General features: G+C 47.7%; 1 protein-coding gene across 2 annotated transcripts; it reads right to left on the minus strand.

Moving 5' to 3' along the window:
- Window positions 1–695: 695 nt before the first annotated feature.
- On the minus strand, window positions 696–11,755 carry JPT1 (Jupiter microtubule associated homolog 1). 2 transcript variants are annotated; one of them, XM_037407879.1, is made up of 5 exons: window positions 11,574–11,755; window positions 8,622–8,764; window positions 7,886–7,983; window positions 5,934–5,961; window positions 696–1,677 (listed from the first exon to the last, which is right to left on the minus strand). In XM_037407879.1, exons 1-5 carry the CDS (start codon window positions 11,627–11,629, stop codon window positions 1,529–1,531), a joined length of 474 nt encoding a protein of 157 aa, XP_037263776.1. In that variant the 5' UTR covers window positions 11,630–11,755; the 3' UTR covers window positions 696–1,528. The 2 variants fall into 2 exon arrangements, with proteins under 2 accessions (XP_037263776.1, XP_037263769.1); XM_037407872.1 differs by having other exon boundaries at window positions 696–1,692.
- Between the last annotated feature and the right edge of the window lie 498 nt (window positions 11,756–12,253).

The following is a 12,253-nucleotide window of genomic DNA, read 5'->3' on the forward strand; positions in this document are numbered from 1 at the left end:
AGGAGGAGCATGTAGGAGCAAATCCAGTTTTATAGGTCAAGCACCTAAGGCTCGGGCTTCTCCAAACCTGATCTGGAAACGCAGGGTGATTTTGGGCACTGGTTCTTCCAGGAGGCAGGCAGAAAAGGCACACTGCGGCAGACACAGCAGCTCGGTACTAATCCACTGCTTTGGCTTATTGTGCAGCAGGATCCCCTCCAGGAGAGCAGAGAGCTTCATGGTTTGGTCTCCCTTTCACCCCCTCCCACCCCTTGTTAGCATCTAATTTACTTTTTTTTTTTTCCCCTCCCTTTTTTTTTTTGGTCTGCAGAATATATTTCTTCTCCCCCCCCCCCCCCCCCCCTTTTTTTCTTTTTTTGGTCTGGAGAATATATTTTTCCTTCCCCCCCCCCCCCTTCTTCTTTTTGGTCAGGAGAATAACCTTTTTTCTCTCAAGAAAAGAGGCAAGTATTTTGCAGAAAACGGATTATATATATATCTCCACACTTCCCTAATCTAGAAAATAAAAATGAAAATATAAGCCAGACACTTTCTTCAGGGGAAGACGACACGTGGCGGTGACCCCAAGCCTGGTGTAAAAAAACTCTCCTCTGCTCCATTCCACCTCTCCTAAGAGTAGGACAGGTTGGCTGAGACAAGGACAACCGAGAACAAAGCAAAACCAAACCCGCGAAATAAAACCCACACAGGAAACACTGCTTCAAAATTTCTATATTATTTACTTATAAGCAACAGTCCAGCTTTGTGAAATTACAACACACACTTTAAAGGATGAGATTTTTTTCACCTCATGGTCAAGCACCAGCATGATCATGCACAGCATTGAGTCAGTTGTAAAAAAAATGCCCTGTAATTTTTATTTATTTATATGATCCACTCCACCTTTACTGAATAAAGTCTGAATAAATCACCTCCTAGCATCAGGCCAGGCAGCTCTGGTCATCAGCCCTCTATTTGGCACATACCCTGCTTCATAGTAGTCCAGTATCAAGATTTTTTTTTATTATTTTTTTTTTTCAAGGCAGCATGGTGTACACTAACCACTTCATGATTTATATGGCACAGCAGGGCTCGAGGCATTTACCACATGCAGTCAATGAAGCCTTTCAGATCCCCAAATCCCACATGTGAGGTAAGGGGCTGCTCTTGCTGATTGTTTGCTGGCCTGTTTAACCAGGATTCTAGATCCTTGTAAAGCTAACGGGTTCTAAAAAAATCTCAGTACAAAAACCCTCTAAGCACACTTAGAACCAAGCTACGCTCCTTTGAATTACATTACGATACTTCATAAAGCTTTCCCTCAAGTCTATCACTAGAAAACACTCATGTCACTTCCAGCAGATCTGGGGGAAACACAGGACAGAAGTGGGGAAAAAAAACCCTTGATCTCAAAAAAAGATGGAGTACATAAAGTGCTTCTTTTTTAATGAAAGAAATTCGAGATGTACAGTCAGGCTCAAGTTGTGCAGTTCACAAGCATGGGGGAAAGAAACAGACACGAGTTCAAAACAGTCGGGGAGGGAAAGGTTTAACCGAGGACTAGGCTGGACTTGCCACCGGGTGGATTTCTCCTGGACGGTGCAGGTGCTGGTGCTACTGGGCTAGGAACAGGTGCAGCAGGCAGGGATTTTTCTTCATTCTGACCTGGGGCAGCTTCTACATCAGCCTCAGTGTTTTCTAGAAGAAAAGAAGCTTTTAAAAGTGTTTGATGTGGATGATGAAAGCCAGATGTTTCGCTGGCTTAGACAGAAGATCAACTCCTGTATGTTTTCCCCAGGCTTACAGACACGCTCAGCGCTGCTGTAACCTGCTCGCAGGACAGACCTGAGCCCTCTGAAGTGTTTTTCCAGAACTCCGATGCCTCAACAGTTCTGTTCCAGGCATTCGAGAGCCACATTCACTCAGCTGCTATTCAGGGACTCCAGCAACATACTAATTTTTTTTTCCAATTGACAAGCAGCTTAAGTCTTAAGCCTTGTGCGTATTATTAATCAGCATAGGATTATGACAATTGCAACTCAAGTCTGAGCAGGTGCTGGAAACCAAGTCACAGAAGCACCAGTGCTTGTAATTAAGAGCTCAAACTACATCCCCAATTTCGTAACTGGAGGGAAGAGCATCTGACACACACTTCGGAGGCTCCACACAGAACAGAGGAGGGAACAGCCATGCACGGGAAGGCTCCGGCCGCACGCTCCCTGGAAAGCACGTGGTAGGTTTCATCTACTTTAAATACTTCTGAACAACCACAAACGAAGACAGGACACAGAAGGAATTCTTCACAGGAAGCACTTTAGATACTGTCCCAAATAACTAATGTATCTGCTTTACTGACAACTAATTAACGAGCACAGCAAGTACATTAGCATCTCGCATTTTTATAGATGAATGCAATCGGTTCTGAGCCGAAAGCCCAAAGCAGCACCAAGCAGCCCCCTGGTAGCTGGCGGGGGGGTGAGGGAAGCAGACCTTCACCCCACCAGCTCTGTGAAGATGTACTTCACATGTTTAACAGCCCCCTTGGTATCACTAATGATCACTAGTTCTGGGTTTGGAGGACTCGGGGAACAGCTGCACATCTACCTTCACCACCACCTTCACGATTTAGTAAATCTTGATCGTATTTCCCTCTCCCCCAACCTCCTCTTCATTTTAGCCTCTCCCCGTAAGGCAGCTACTGCACCCCTCTGCCTTCCCCTGCCCCTTGCTCACCTCCACTACAACCTTCTGGTCTTTACATTTAACGGACTGTATACACAACTGAAGATGTGGGTATATCATTGTTTACAGAGGCAAAACCACGTCTTGTTTCCCACTCGCTCCCCGATTATGTTCAATATTTTGCTGGCGCCTCCAAACATTTCAGAGAACTTTCAGTAGGGAGACTCAAGGCAGATCCTGGGAGCGAACTGCTGCACAGAGCTCAGCTGGCATGGTTTAGGTGTTCAGTTGGGTTTCTTCTTCCCCTAGATGCATTACTTCATACTTACACAAAGATTATCCTGCCACATTTTTAGCTGCCTACCTTATTGAGTCCTGCTGGCCGAGATTTTTCTCACTGTCAGCACAATTTGACTATTGGAAAGAGTTAATATCGCCAACAAAATTGGAGACTTCACTGTTCATTGCCTTTTCCAGGTCACTGATGAAGACACTGAATGAAACTAGCCCCAGCATCACTTCACATGGCTCATTCTTCCAACCTGGAAAGCAATCACTAAGCCCTACCCTTCATATACCACAGGAGGAGCTTTCCTCTGGTCCTGTGGCAACTCAATTTTTTGAAAAAATAATCTATGAAGTAGAATTGTCAGAAATGCTGAAAGCCCACTCATGTCCACTGAACTCCCTGTATCCATGCTTATAATAAGCTCGAAGAACTCCAGCAGCTCAGTATAGCCTCCATGCATCCAGAAATAACCTACCATATAGATTCCCCGCTGTATTCATTAACCCACAGGCACATCTGAACCAAGCAGTTAATAGGAAGTTTTAAACTTGAAGATTCTGTAGCTCGTGTGTGCTGCTGCCTGCTTACTCAGCAAGCCGAGAACAACCGTGGCCGTGCCCGCTGCTCGTACGGCGCTGAACGCTCCGCTGTCCGTGCCCGCAGCGCAGCCTGAGCACTGCGCAGTGCTCACAGTGACGGTCTGTCCACCAAATGCCAGGCTCCACCTTCCTGTGTACCATGTAAAGTCTGTCAATAAGTGTGCTGTCTAGTTCTCCTTAACTAGCCACGTTCATTAAGCACACGGTGCCCACTGAATCACAAAAGAAACAAGAATTATTATCACAGGAGACTTTGGGGGAAGTTTCTATAGCGTTTAGAGGCTGATGTAGCCAGCTGGTAACACACAATTAGTACTTCCCACATCATCAAGCTATAGGTCAGTTTGCCAACCTAGTAACTGAAGCGGTAAATCCAACAGGACCAGATCAAATGTTAAAGTGTATCATCTGAAAGTCTCCTACCGAGTATACTGCAAGCCATCAGAAACTGACGCACAGAAGGGAACTACAGCTTCCAAACAGGCAGCAGGAACACTGCTGCAAAAGGAACACATTTTCTTCCCCTAGAAAGGCACGATTAGTAAGTATGCACACCCCACCTGACACCTACCTGGAGTTTTATAATCAGTTACATACAGAAAACAGTTCCCAAATTCAGAAGAATTCCTATAATTTAATTATAGGAACCCATGAAGAATCTAGTTATGCTGTGAACGAACTTGTAAACAGTTTTTACTTGGGGGTATATTCATTTGGCCCCTTTCAAATCCCAGAGACAGCTCTACAACATAAAGAGTACAAAATCACACGTACGGCAAGTGGGATGTTCACCAGCTCACACAGCAGGAACATCAAGTGGTGGAGTGACACAGCTAGCTCAACAAGACTCTGTGCTCCATTAAGCAAGGATACCCAAAGCTATCAACGGTAGAAATTAATTTAACAGTCCATCAAGATTCTCAGGTACCTGCCACAGACATCATTTCCAGGAAGCATGAACCTTCCCAAGAACCATCAGCAGAAGTTTAACATTCAAACCATTGCCTGTCATTTTTATTTCATCTTGACCATCTTCAAAAATCTAATAGACATGGCCACAACAGGAAACAATGCCAGTTTCTTTCCAGTAACACTTTATAAAAAAACCCAAACACTTCCCAGCATACATTTACTTGGTATTTGGTAAGAACCTCCTTCGCTGCCACCTACCAGAAACAAACCAAAAGTCAACAAATACGACAGCTGTGAAATGTGAACTTTTTCTAAGTGTCAGGAGTATCACTTTGTACTCAGTTTCATTTCAGCCAGCTGTTGCTAGCCCAGGCAGCCCTATTTCAACCTCCTCCCATCCCATCCCATCTCCCACCACTGCTTGCGGGCTTCTCATCCGAACCCCTGGTGAGCCGGCTTAAACACCAGAAGCAGCAGCAGAGCCCTTAGATCAGTTTTGCTTCCACTACCAAACCACATCCTCCCACTTGAGACAAACTCTAGATGCCTACAGTGCTAATGAAGATCAGACAGACACAGGAAAGAAATACTAAAAAAGCCTCTCCCGTTTGATTAGAAGCAGCCTGCTCAAGAAGCAAGACTTACTTTGGGGACAGATACCACTTAAAGGTAGTTAAAACATTCTGGAAAAAAACTCTCACCCTCCCGGCAGAAGTCTTTTCAAGCCATGGAACTGCTAATGGCTTTAGTGATCCCCCACAACTCTTGGGTGTTGAAAGTAGCACTTAGAAAGCAGCCAGTCAACAAAACACATTCCTCTCATCAGGAAGTAAGCTATTCTTCAGGTGAATCTTACAAAGGAGAGACTTCCAGCCTCAGAGCTAGAAAAAAGGCTTCAAGGTTAACATGCATGCTGCTAGAGGAAATGCCTCTGTTTAAGGTGAAATTTGCAGTATGCATATGAACTTCCTTGGCAATAATCAGCATTTAAAAGGCAACAGAAACTTAAAAGCTAGTTAATGCAGACACTGGCAGATGCAGTAGCTGGTTTTCATTATTTCTCTGAATGTAGTGTTTGCTGTATGAGAAGGCAATAGGAAAGAAGCAAATTGCTAAACTAAAACTATTTAAGTTGGCCGTACTATTTAAATACAAGCTACTACAACAGCAGGATAGTCTCTCCATCACTGAACTCTGTGAAAGGGTATCCACCTTGCCTTCTAGTACTCAAATCTTGACACCAACTGCTGTGGACAAAATCAACGAACAGGCCTGTTCTGATTTTTAACCTGATGACCAACAGGCACTCCACCATCTCATTCCATTTCCACACTTCCACTGAGGCAGTCGGGTCACTCCATTGATTCGATGGGTTCAAGGGACAACCCCAAGCCGTCTCTCTCTCCTCTTCCATTTCAAAAGCACCTAACTGCAAAAGGTTTTCACTAGAAGAGTCCGAAGGAGTTACTCACCAAAAGTCTCAACACCACCATCTCCTCCCTAGAAGAGAGAGAAACAAGTTATGTCTCACATTTCACAATGTATTTTCTTCTTCCATCGAGAGGATACTCAATAATCCGTGTTATGACCAGGGTGCTGGGCACACTGCTCTATCCAGCAGCACTTTCCACGTGACAGACCCAAGGAAGCACTTTTAGACCAGCAACAGGCTCTTAGGGACAGACATCAGCGGCACGGCGGGTTCTGCGTGCATATTTCTGCAGATTAATGTTGTGGGTTTGTAAGCACCAATCCTTACAGAGTGACTAATATAATTTCATCAGCTGTTTGTTTACCTAACATACTTCTAAAAGTTGAGACAGATAATACTGAAGTAATCCTGATGACCTCTAATGTGTGACATACTTGTTATTCCCACACTGTGAAGGACGTGGGTGGGCAGGAGCGCTCTGTCATAGACAGCATCCTACGTGAGGCAGCAGTGACAGTAACCAGAACATTGTAACTGCTGAGCAGTAGAGACAAGGAAGTTATGCTGAAAAAGCAACTGGCAATAGTTCAGTGTCCTCTCCTTTCCACTAAGCAACTTTTCCCAACACCAAACATTTATCTGTCAGCAAGGCCCAGAGCATTTGTTCTACCCAGTTTTCTGCAATGTTGCCGATAAAACTTTCCTTCACTACATGAACAGCTAAACATTCTTTTCAGACTGAATCTGTTCACAGGCTGCAACTTGACACAGATACAGAAAAATCTTCCAGCAGCAGCCAAGGCTCCTCAATGGCATGAGGTTTTATCAGCTTTCACAGATTTAACATTGTTAATTACATACTGAAACCACAGTCATCAGGATATAAATGCACAGAAACTCACACAATATATCATCTTAAATCTCAGACTGGGCTACAGTACGCTAGCTCCAGCTTCTGCTGTTTGTAGCTGCAACTACTGCATAAAATTAAAATATTCCACATTGGAAGAATCTGTTTGCAAAGCTGAGAACCACAGTTAATTAATACAATTAAGTAGAAAACAGAATTAGACTAAACAGTTTATTTTTGTTTTCTGTGGCAGCAGCTATAAATTTAATCTTATACTTGCTAAATTGGAACAAGGCATTTTCTGCAACAAAGAATAGTTTTGTGGCTCAAAGTGCCTATTAATAACAAAAATGGGTTGCGATGATTGATGCCAATTATCAAATTAAAACTCACTGTTTGTAACCCATGAGGCAAAAGTATCTCTGCCACAGCATTGGTGATCAGCAACTTACCTGCCCAGCTCTTTTCAGAAAACCTAAAGCTGGAGACCTTTCAGGAGCAAGGTTTCTTATTTTCCCTCTGGAACTTGCTTCTGCAAGCGCAGCCTACCTTAGGTTCCTGGTTTTCTCAGTTCAGAGCTATTACTACTCTTCATTCTGGTTTTTGCCATGAAATGTAATCGCACATCTAGCAAATCCCACCTTAACACTACAAACATGCTCCATGTTGCTACCAAGTAGAAAGTTTATATAGAAAATAATGATGGTATTACCGAAGACAGTAACAGAAATAAAACAAGTACTCATGCTATTGCGGCAAGCGCTCGTTGGGATGTGAAACCACGTCCTTTGCCAGATCCACGGTTTGCTGTAGGTAACTATTCTTCGTAAAATTTGTTCAAACACACAATTACAGACATGACTGAAGCTACATTTCATACAACTTCATTACTGTATCAGTAAGAAGAGGTAAGAGCTCTAGAAAGCGGTCCTTTCTGAAAAATCCAGCCCTTCAGCAACGTACTTTCTGAAAAATCCAGCCCTTCAGCAACGTACTCTAAGACTATCATGTGGAAAAGAGAAACTTCAGGAAAAGAACAGATTCGAGAACAAGGCTTCAAATCCTGCAATGCTTCCAACTACGTGAACATCAGTGAACACAGAGTGAATTGTCCCATTATCAGGCTCTTCACAGTTACTGACCTTGGGATCTACAAAGTCTCCACAGTTTGCATCAGTCGAGTTTCTTCTTTGTGGGCCAGATGATTCACAGTCGTCTCTGATGTCACCTGGCTTAGTCCCTACAAGCAGAGATTGATCGTAATCAGGTTGCAAGATAAACTTACTGGGAAAGCAGATCAGTCAGGGGGTTGTGTGTGTGATTTGGGTTTTTGGGGGTTTTTTTTAGATTAAAGCTTTACTATTCTAAGAAGTCCTAGTCCTTTAGATAATAACTCACAAATTACTGTCTTTCAACAGCATCTCATGCAGTTGAGGGTGTCATTTAAACAGATGGAAGCTAAGGTCCTAAGGCCATCCATACTGGCAGTGCTCTGCAGAAATGGAAGCTTAATCCCAGCTGCAAGTACAACACAAATCTAAATTTCCTCTGAATAATCAAGACCAATCAGTGCTACTCCAAATACTGAGACACAAGTGCACCTTACGGTGACTTGATTAACTTTGAGAAACAGCATCCAAAATACAGTTCTCTACTTGCAACATCTATGCCCAAGACTTGCATAAAAAAAACCCCTCTGGAAGCAATTAAAAATGAGAAGTAAAATAATCCCATATGCAAGCACACATCATGTACAGCCCTAAACTACCAAGTAGGAGGGAAACTCTGGTTTGCACACTGAGCCGATGCAAAAAAAAAAAAAAAAAAAAAAAATTAATGCATGTCAGCAGATCTGGAAACAAAGCACTCCGTTCTTACCCGATGACTTAGCCCAGGAAGGTGGGTTTTCTTCAGGAGTTCCAAAGATGCTGGATGCCATTTTGTTCCTTCGCACAGGTTGTTCTTTTGGTTCATCAAAACCCAAGGAAAAGTTGGACCCACCGCCAGGAGGACGCAGCACTCTGCAGAGAAAGTCAGCTTTACAACCTTGCACGTACCATTACCATGCCGCACTCCAACATATAAAACTATATAAGACTAATAAGCCAAGAGATCATCGCTGGCTCTTGTCATGGGCAGTCACACAGGCTAAATTCCACCCAAACAGACTCCATTATCCATTGGCTTTTAACAAATGACACAGACCATCACGTCTTCAGTGCGTAAGCTGAACTGTAAAGGTAAGCTGGCTGCCAGCATTCAATCCAGGCGCTGGATCTCCACTACTCTTCTCTTCAGTGACACTTACAAAAATAAAATACTCCGGCACTCTACTTGTGCCCTTGCTTCATTCATTCGGTGTCAACAAGACCTGCTGCTACCAGTCTTTGGTCTGAGCCAATTAAATTAAAAAAAAAAAAAGTATGCCGGCATGTCAAAAATCAAGCTTTTTAAAAGAGAACCCCGTGAAGGCTAACATTAACCTTCAAACTGTCAGCACAGCAAAGACTGAAGTTTGGCATATGAGCCAAAGTATTGGTTGCACCACCGATGACTGGGGGCTGCAGCCTTTACCTAGATTTGTTTCATTTTAACCCCCCCCCAAGTCCGCAGCATGCTACTGGACTAGACTTAAAAGGGGCATTTAAACAGTTTTAAGTTAGGCTATTATTAGGAGAGACACGTGTACAAAGCTCCGGATCTATAACCTAAATCTAACAACCTTGCATTAGACAGACACAAAAAGAAGCCTGGTCAATACTTCACAAGCTAGATTGTGGTCTGCTTTCCAACTTGCAGAAATCAACCAGAATTAACAGCAGCAGCAAAATGAATCTTTACATGTAAATTCCTTTATCTTATTTTCTTAAGCATGACATCTTTTCAAAGGCAACGTATTAGCTGGAGAAGCCAGACAAAAGCCAGGAGAACAAAAATGTGTCAGGCCGTTATGACAACTGTCACAACCCCCAGAGAGATGCAAGTCCACCAACAGAACTGGGCTTTTAAGATATCCAGGGCTCTGAAATGGAGACCAGAACAAGATAGGGATGGTGCACGCTTCCTCTTCTTTACAAATCATTTAATCAACTTAAAACTTTGCAACCGAAAACAGTACGCAGCTTGTTAACGCACCAAGCCTAGGAATTCAACACAAAGAACGTGTCTGATTCTACAATGTCATCACCATTGGTCAGAGCATTAAGATCTTTTGAGATTTTGTGCCTATGGCATTTCAGACGCAACACAAAAATGCTTCTCCAGCCTACCGAGCTCAAACACGACAACGGCAAGAAAAACTCACAAAGGGACACGGCATGGATATTTGGTGTTACTTCAACAGCAAACTACTTTTCCTTACAAAATTCTTCTCCAAAGTTCTAATCACTAATGCTCAGCTGCTGATGGGAGGATCCCAGGAGATTGTAGTATGTTTTAAGAATCCAAGAACACTTCCGACATGCTTTGTCTCCTTTCTGAATTAAGAGATATCATTGAATCACTCCCCCATCCTTTTTTCTCCAGAGAAAACGCCCCCGTATAAAAGATTTATTTTCTTAGTTACATCTGTTGCAGTTATTAATTTGAAGGCCCCCCTGCCCAAAGGAGGGCTTGTTCCCACATCTCACATCACCTTTATTTTAGCAGAGCAGTGAAACCAGCGCTCTCCTAACGGCACAACAGTTTCCACTGCCAGTCTTAATGAAATTAACAGGAGAGACAACTGGAAGGCAGGCAAGCCGTCACCCGAACTGTTAAAAGGAATAATCCCACTTGCCAGACCGGGTTAAAAGCTGACAGGTTTTTCGTGAAGCCTCTCTCCGCCAGGCGATGGGCTCTGATGCACGTTACGGCGTTTAACTTCGCTCGACACCCGGCGATGTGAGCGCACCCCGCCGGGCAGCGCCCCTGGGAATGGGGGGGATGGGGGGGGGGGGGCGGCTCTTCCTGGCTTTGCCAACGCGCCCCACAAGGCGGGGTGCGGGCAGGGAGCCCCCGCTCCGCCAGGGCACAGCCTGCCCGAGAAACCCCCCGACCCCGCAGCCAGCCCTGCTCCCGCACAGCCGCGGGTGCCCCAGCGCCGCGCGTCCCCCGCCGAACCGGAGTTCTCTTTGTTCCCAGACCGGCGGCGGCGGCGGCGGCGGCGGCAGCTCCCCCCCCCCCCCCCCCCCAGCCCCCTGGAAGCAGCTCCGCGGCGCGGCCGCCGCTGGGCAGGGCCCGGGCCGAACCGGGGGCAGCACGGGAGGGAGCCGGGGGGCCGCGACCCCGGCCGCGGAGCGCAAACAATGGAGCCGCCCGGCCCCACCCAGAAGGCGGCAGCCCGGGGCCGCTCCGCCAGGCCGCGGGGCAAGGCCGGCTCCGCCACCGCGGGGCCGGGGCGGGGGGGGGGCGGCCGGGGGAGGGGGGTGCAGGGGTGCGGGCCCCCCCGCCCCCGCATTGTGGCTGCGCGGCCGCGCAGCGAGGCGGGGAGTCGCCTCCCCTCTTTGTTAGCGAGGCAGGGACGCACACGCGCACCCCGGGGGGGGTCTCGCCAGCTCCCACCCCCATTCCCCCGGGCAGCTGCGGCAGGGTACGGCCACAGCCACCCCCCACCCCCGGTGGGAGCGCGGCGGGTTCGCCTCCCCGCTGTCCCCGGGTGGGTGCGGCCGCCGCCCGCCGGCAAACGGCACCCACCGAGCTCCGACCCGGCCGGCGCCCGCCATCCCCCAGAGCCGCTGCGGGCAGCCCCGGCCGCGCCCCCAGGCCCCGAGGCGGAGGCAGAAGGGGCGGCCCCGCCGCGGGCACCCTCAGCCCCACCGTCCTGACGGTCCCAAGGGCCCCCCGGCGGACCTGGAGCTGTTCCTGCCACTGGGGTCCATGCCCGAAAAGGTGGTCGTGGTGGTCATGGCGGCAGGGATGGAGGAGATGGGCGCAGGGGAAAGGGCTCCGTGGAGAGGCCAGCGGGGAGCGACAGTCCCGGGAACGGAGCACCCGCCCCCTGCCTACCCCTGCTGCTGCCGGTGACAACTGCAGCCACCGCCCGCACCGGCCGCGCCTTTTATACCCACGTCGGGGTCCGCCCCCCGGCGGCCTTCTCATAGGACGGTTCAAAACCAATCCCGAGCTTCTATTCGACGGCGCCCTGCCACTCTACATTTGGGCCCGCCTCATTGTCTATTCTGAGGCGCCTGGCCCGATCCGTAAAAGCTCATTGGCGAAGCAATACGTCTGCTCTACGCCGATTGGCTGCGCCTGGGCGGTGGCACCCTTTGTGGCTGATTAGCGGGCGGCCTGTCGCTCACACCAGGTGCGCTGCCATTGGCTCAGCCGTACATGAGGCGAGACAAAAGTCCCCGGCGTCTCCCTTGTGGCCGAGGCGCCCGGGAGGGGCGGCCGCGCTGCTGGGGAGCTCGGGCGGGGGACCGAGCCCCGCCGCCCCCTCCCCCAGCGCCCCCCTTCCGCCCTGCCTGTCCCCAAAGCCACCCCTAAGGACATCACCTCGAGTACCATCAGGCCACCGACGCCCACCC

Source organism: Falco rusticolus, chromosome 1, assembly GCF_015220075.1.
Source record: "Falco rusticolus isolate bFalRus1 chromosome 1, bFalRus1.pri, whole genome shotgun sequence".
Taxonomy (NCBI): Eukaryota; Metazoa; Chordata; class Aves; order Falconiformes; family Falconidae; genus Falco; species Falco rusticolus.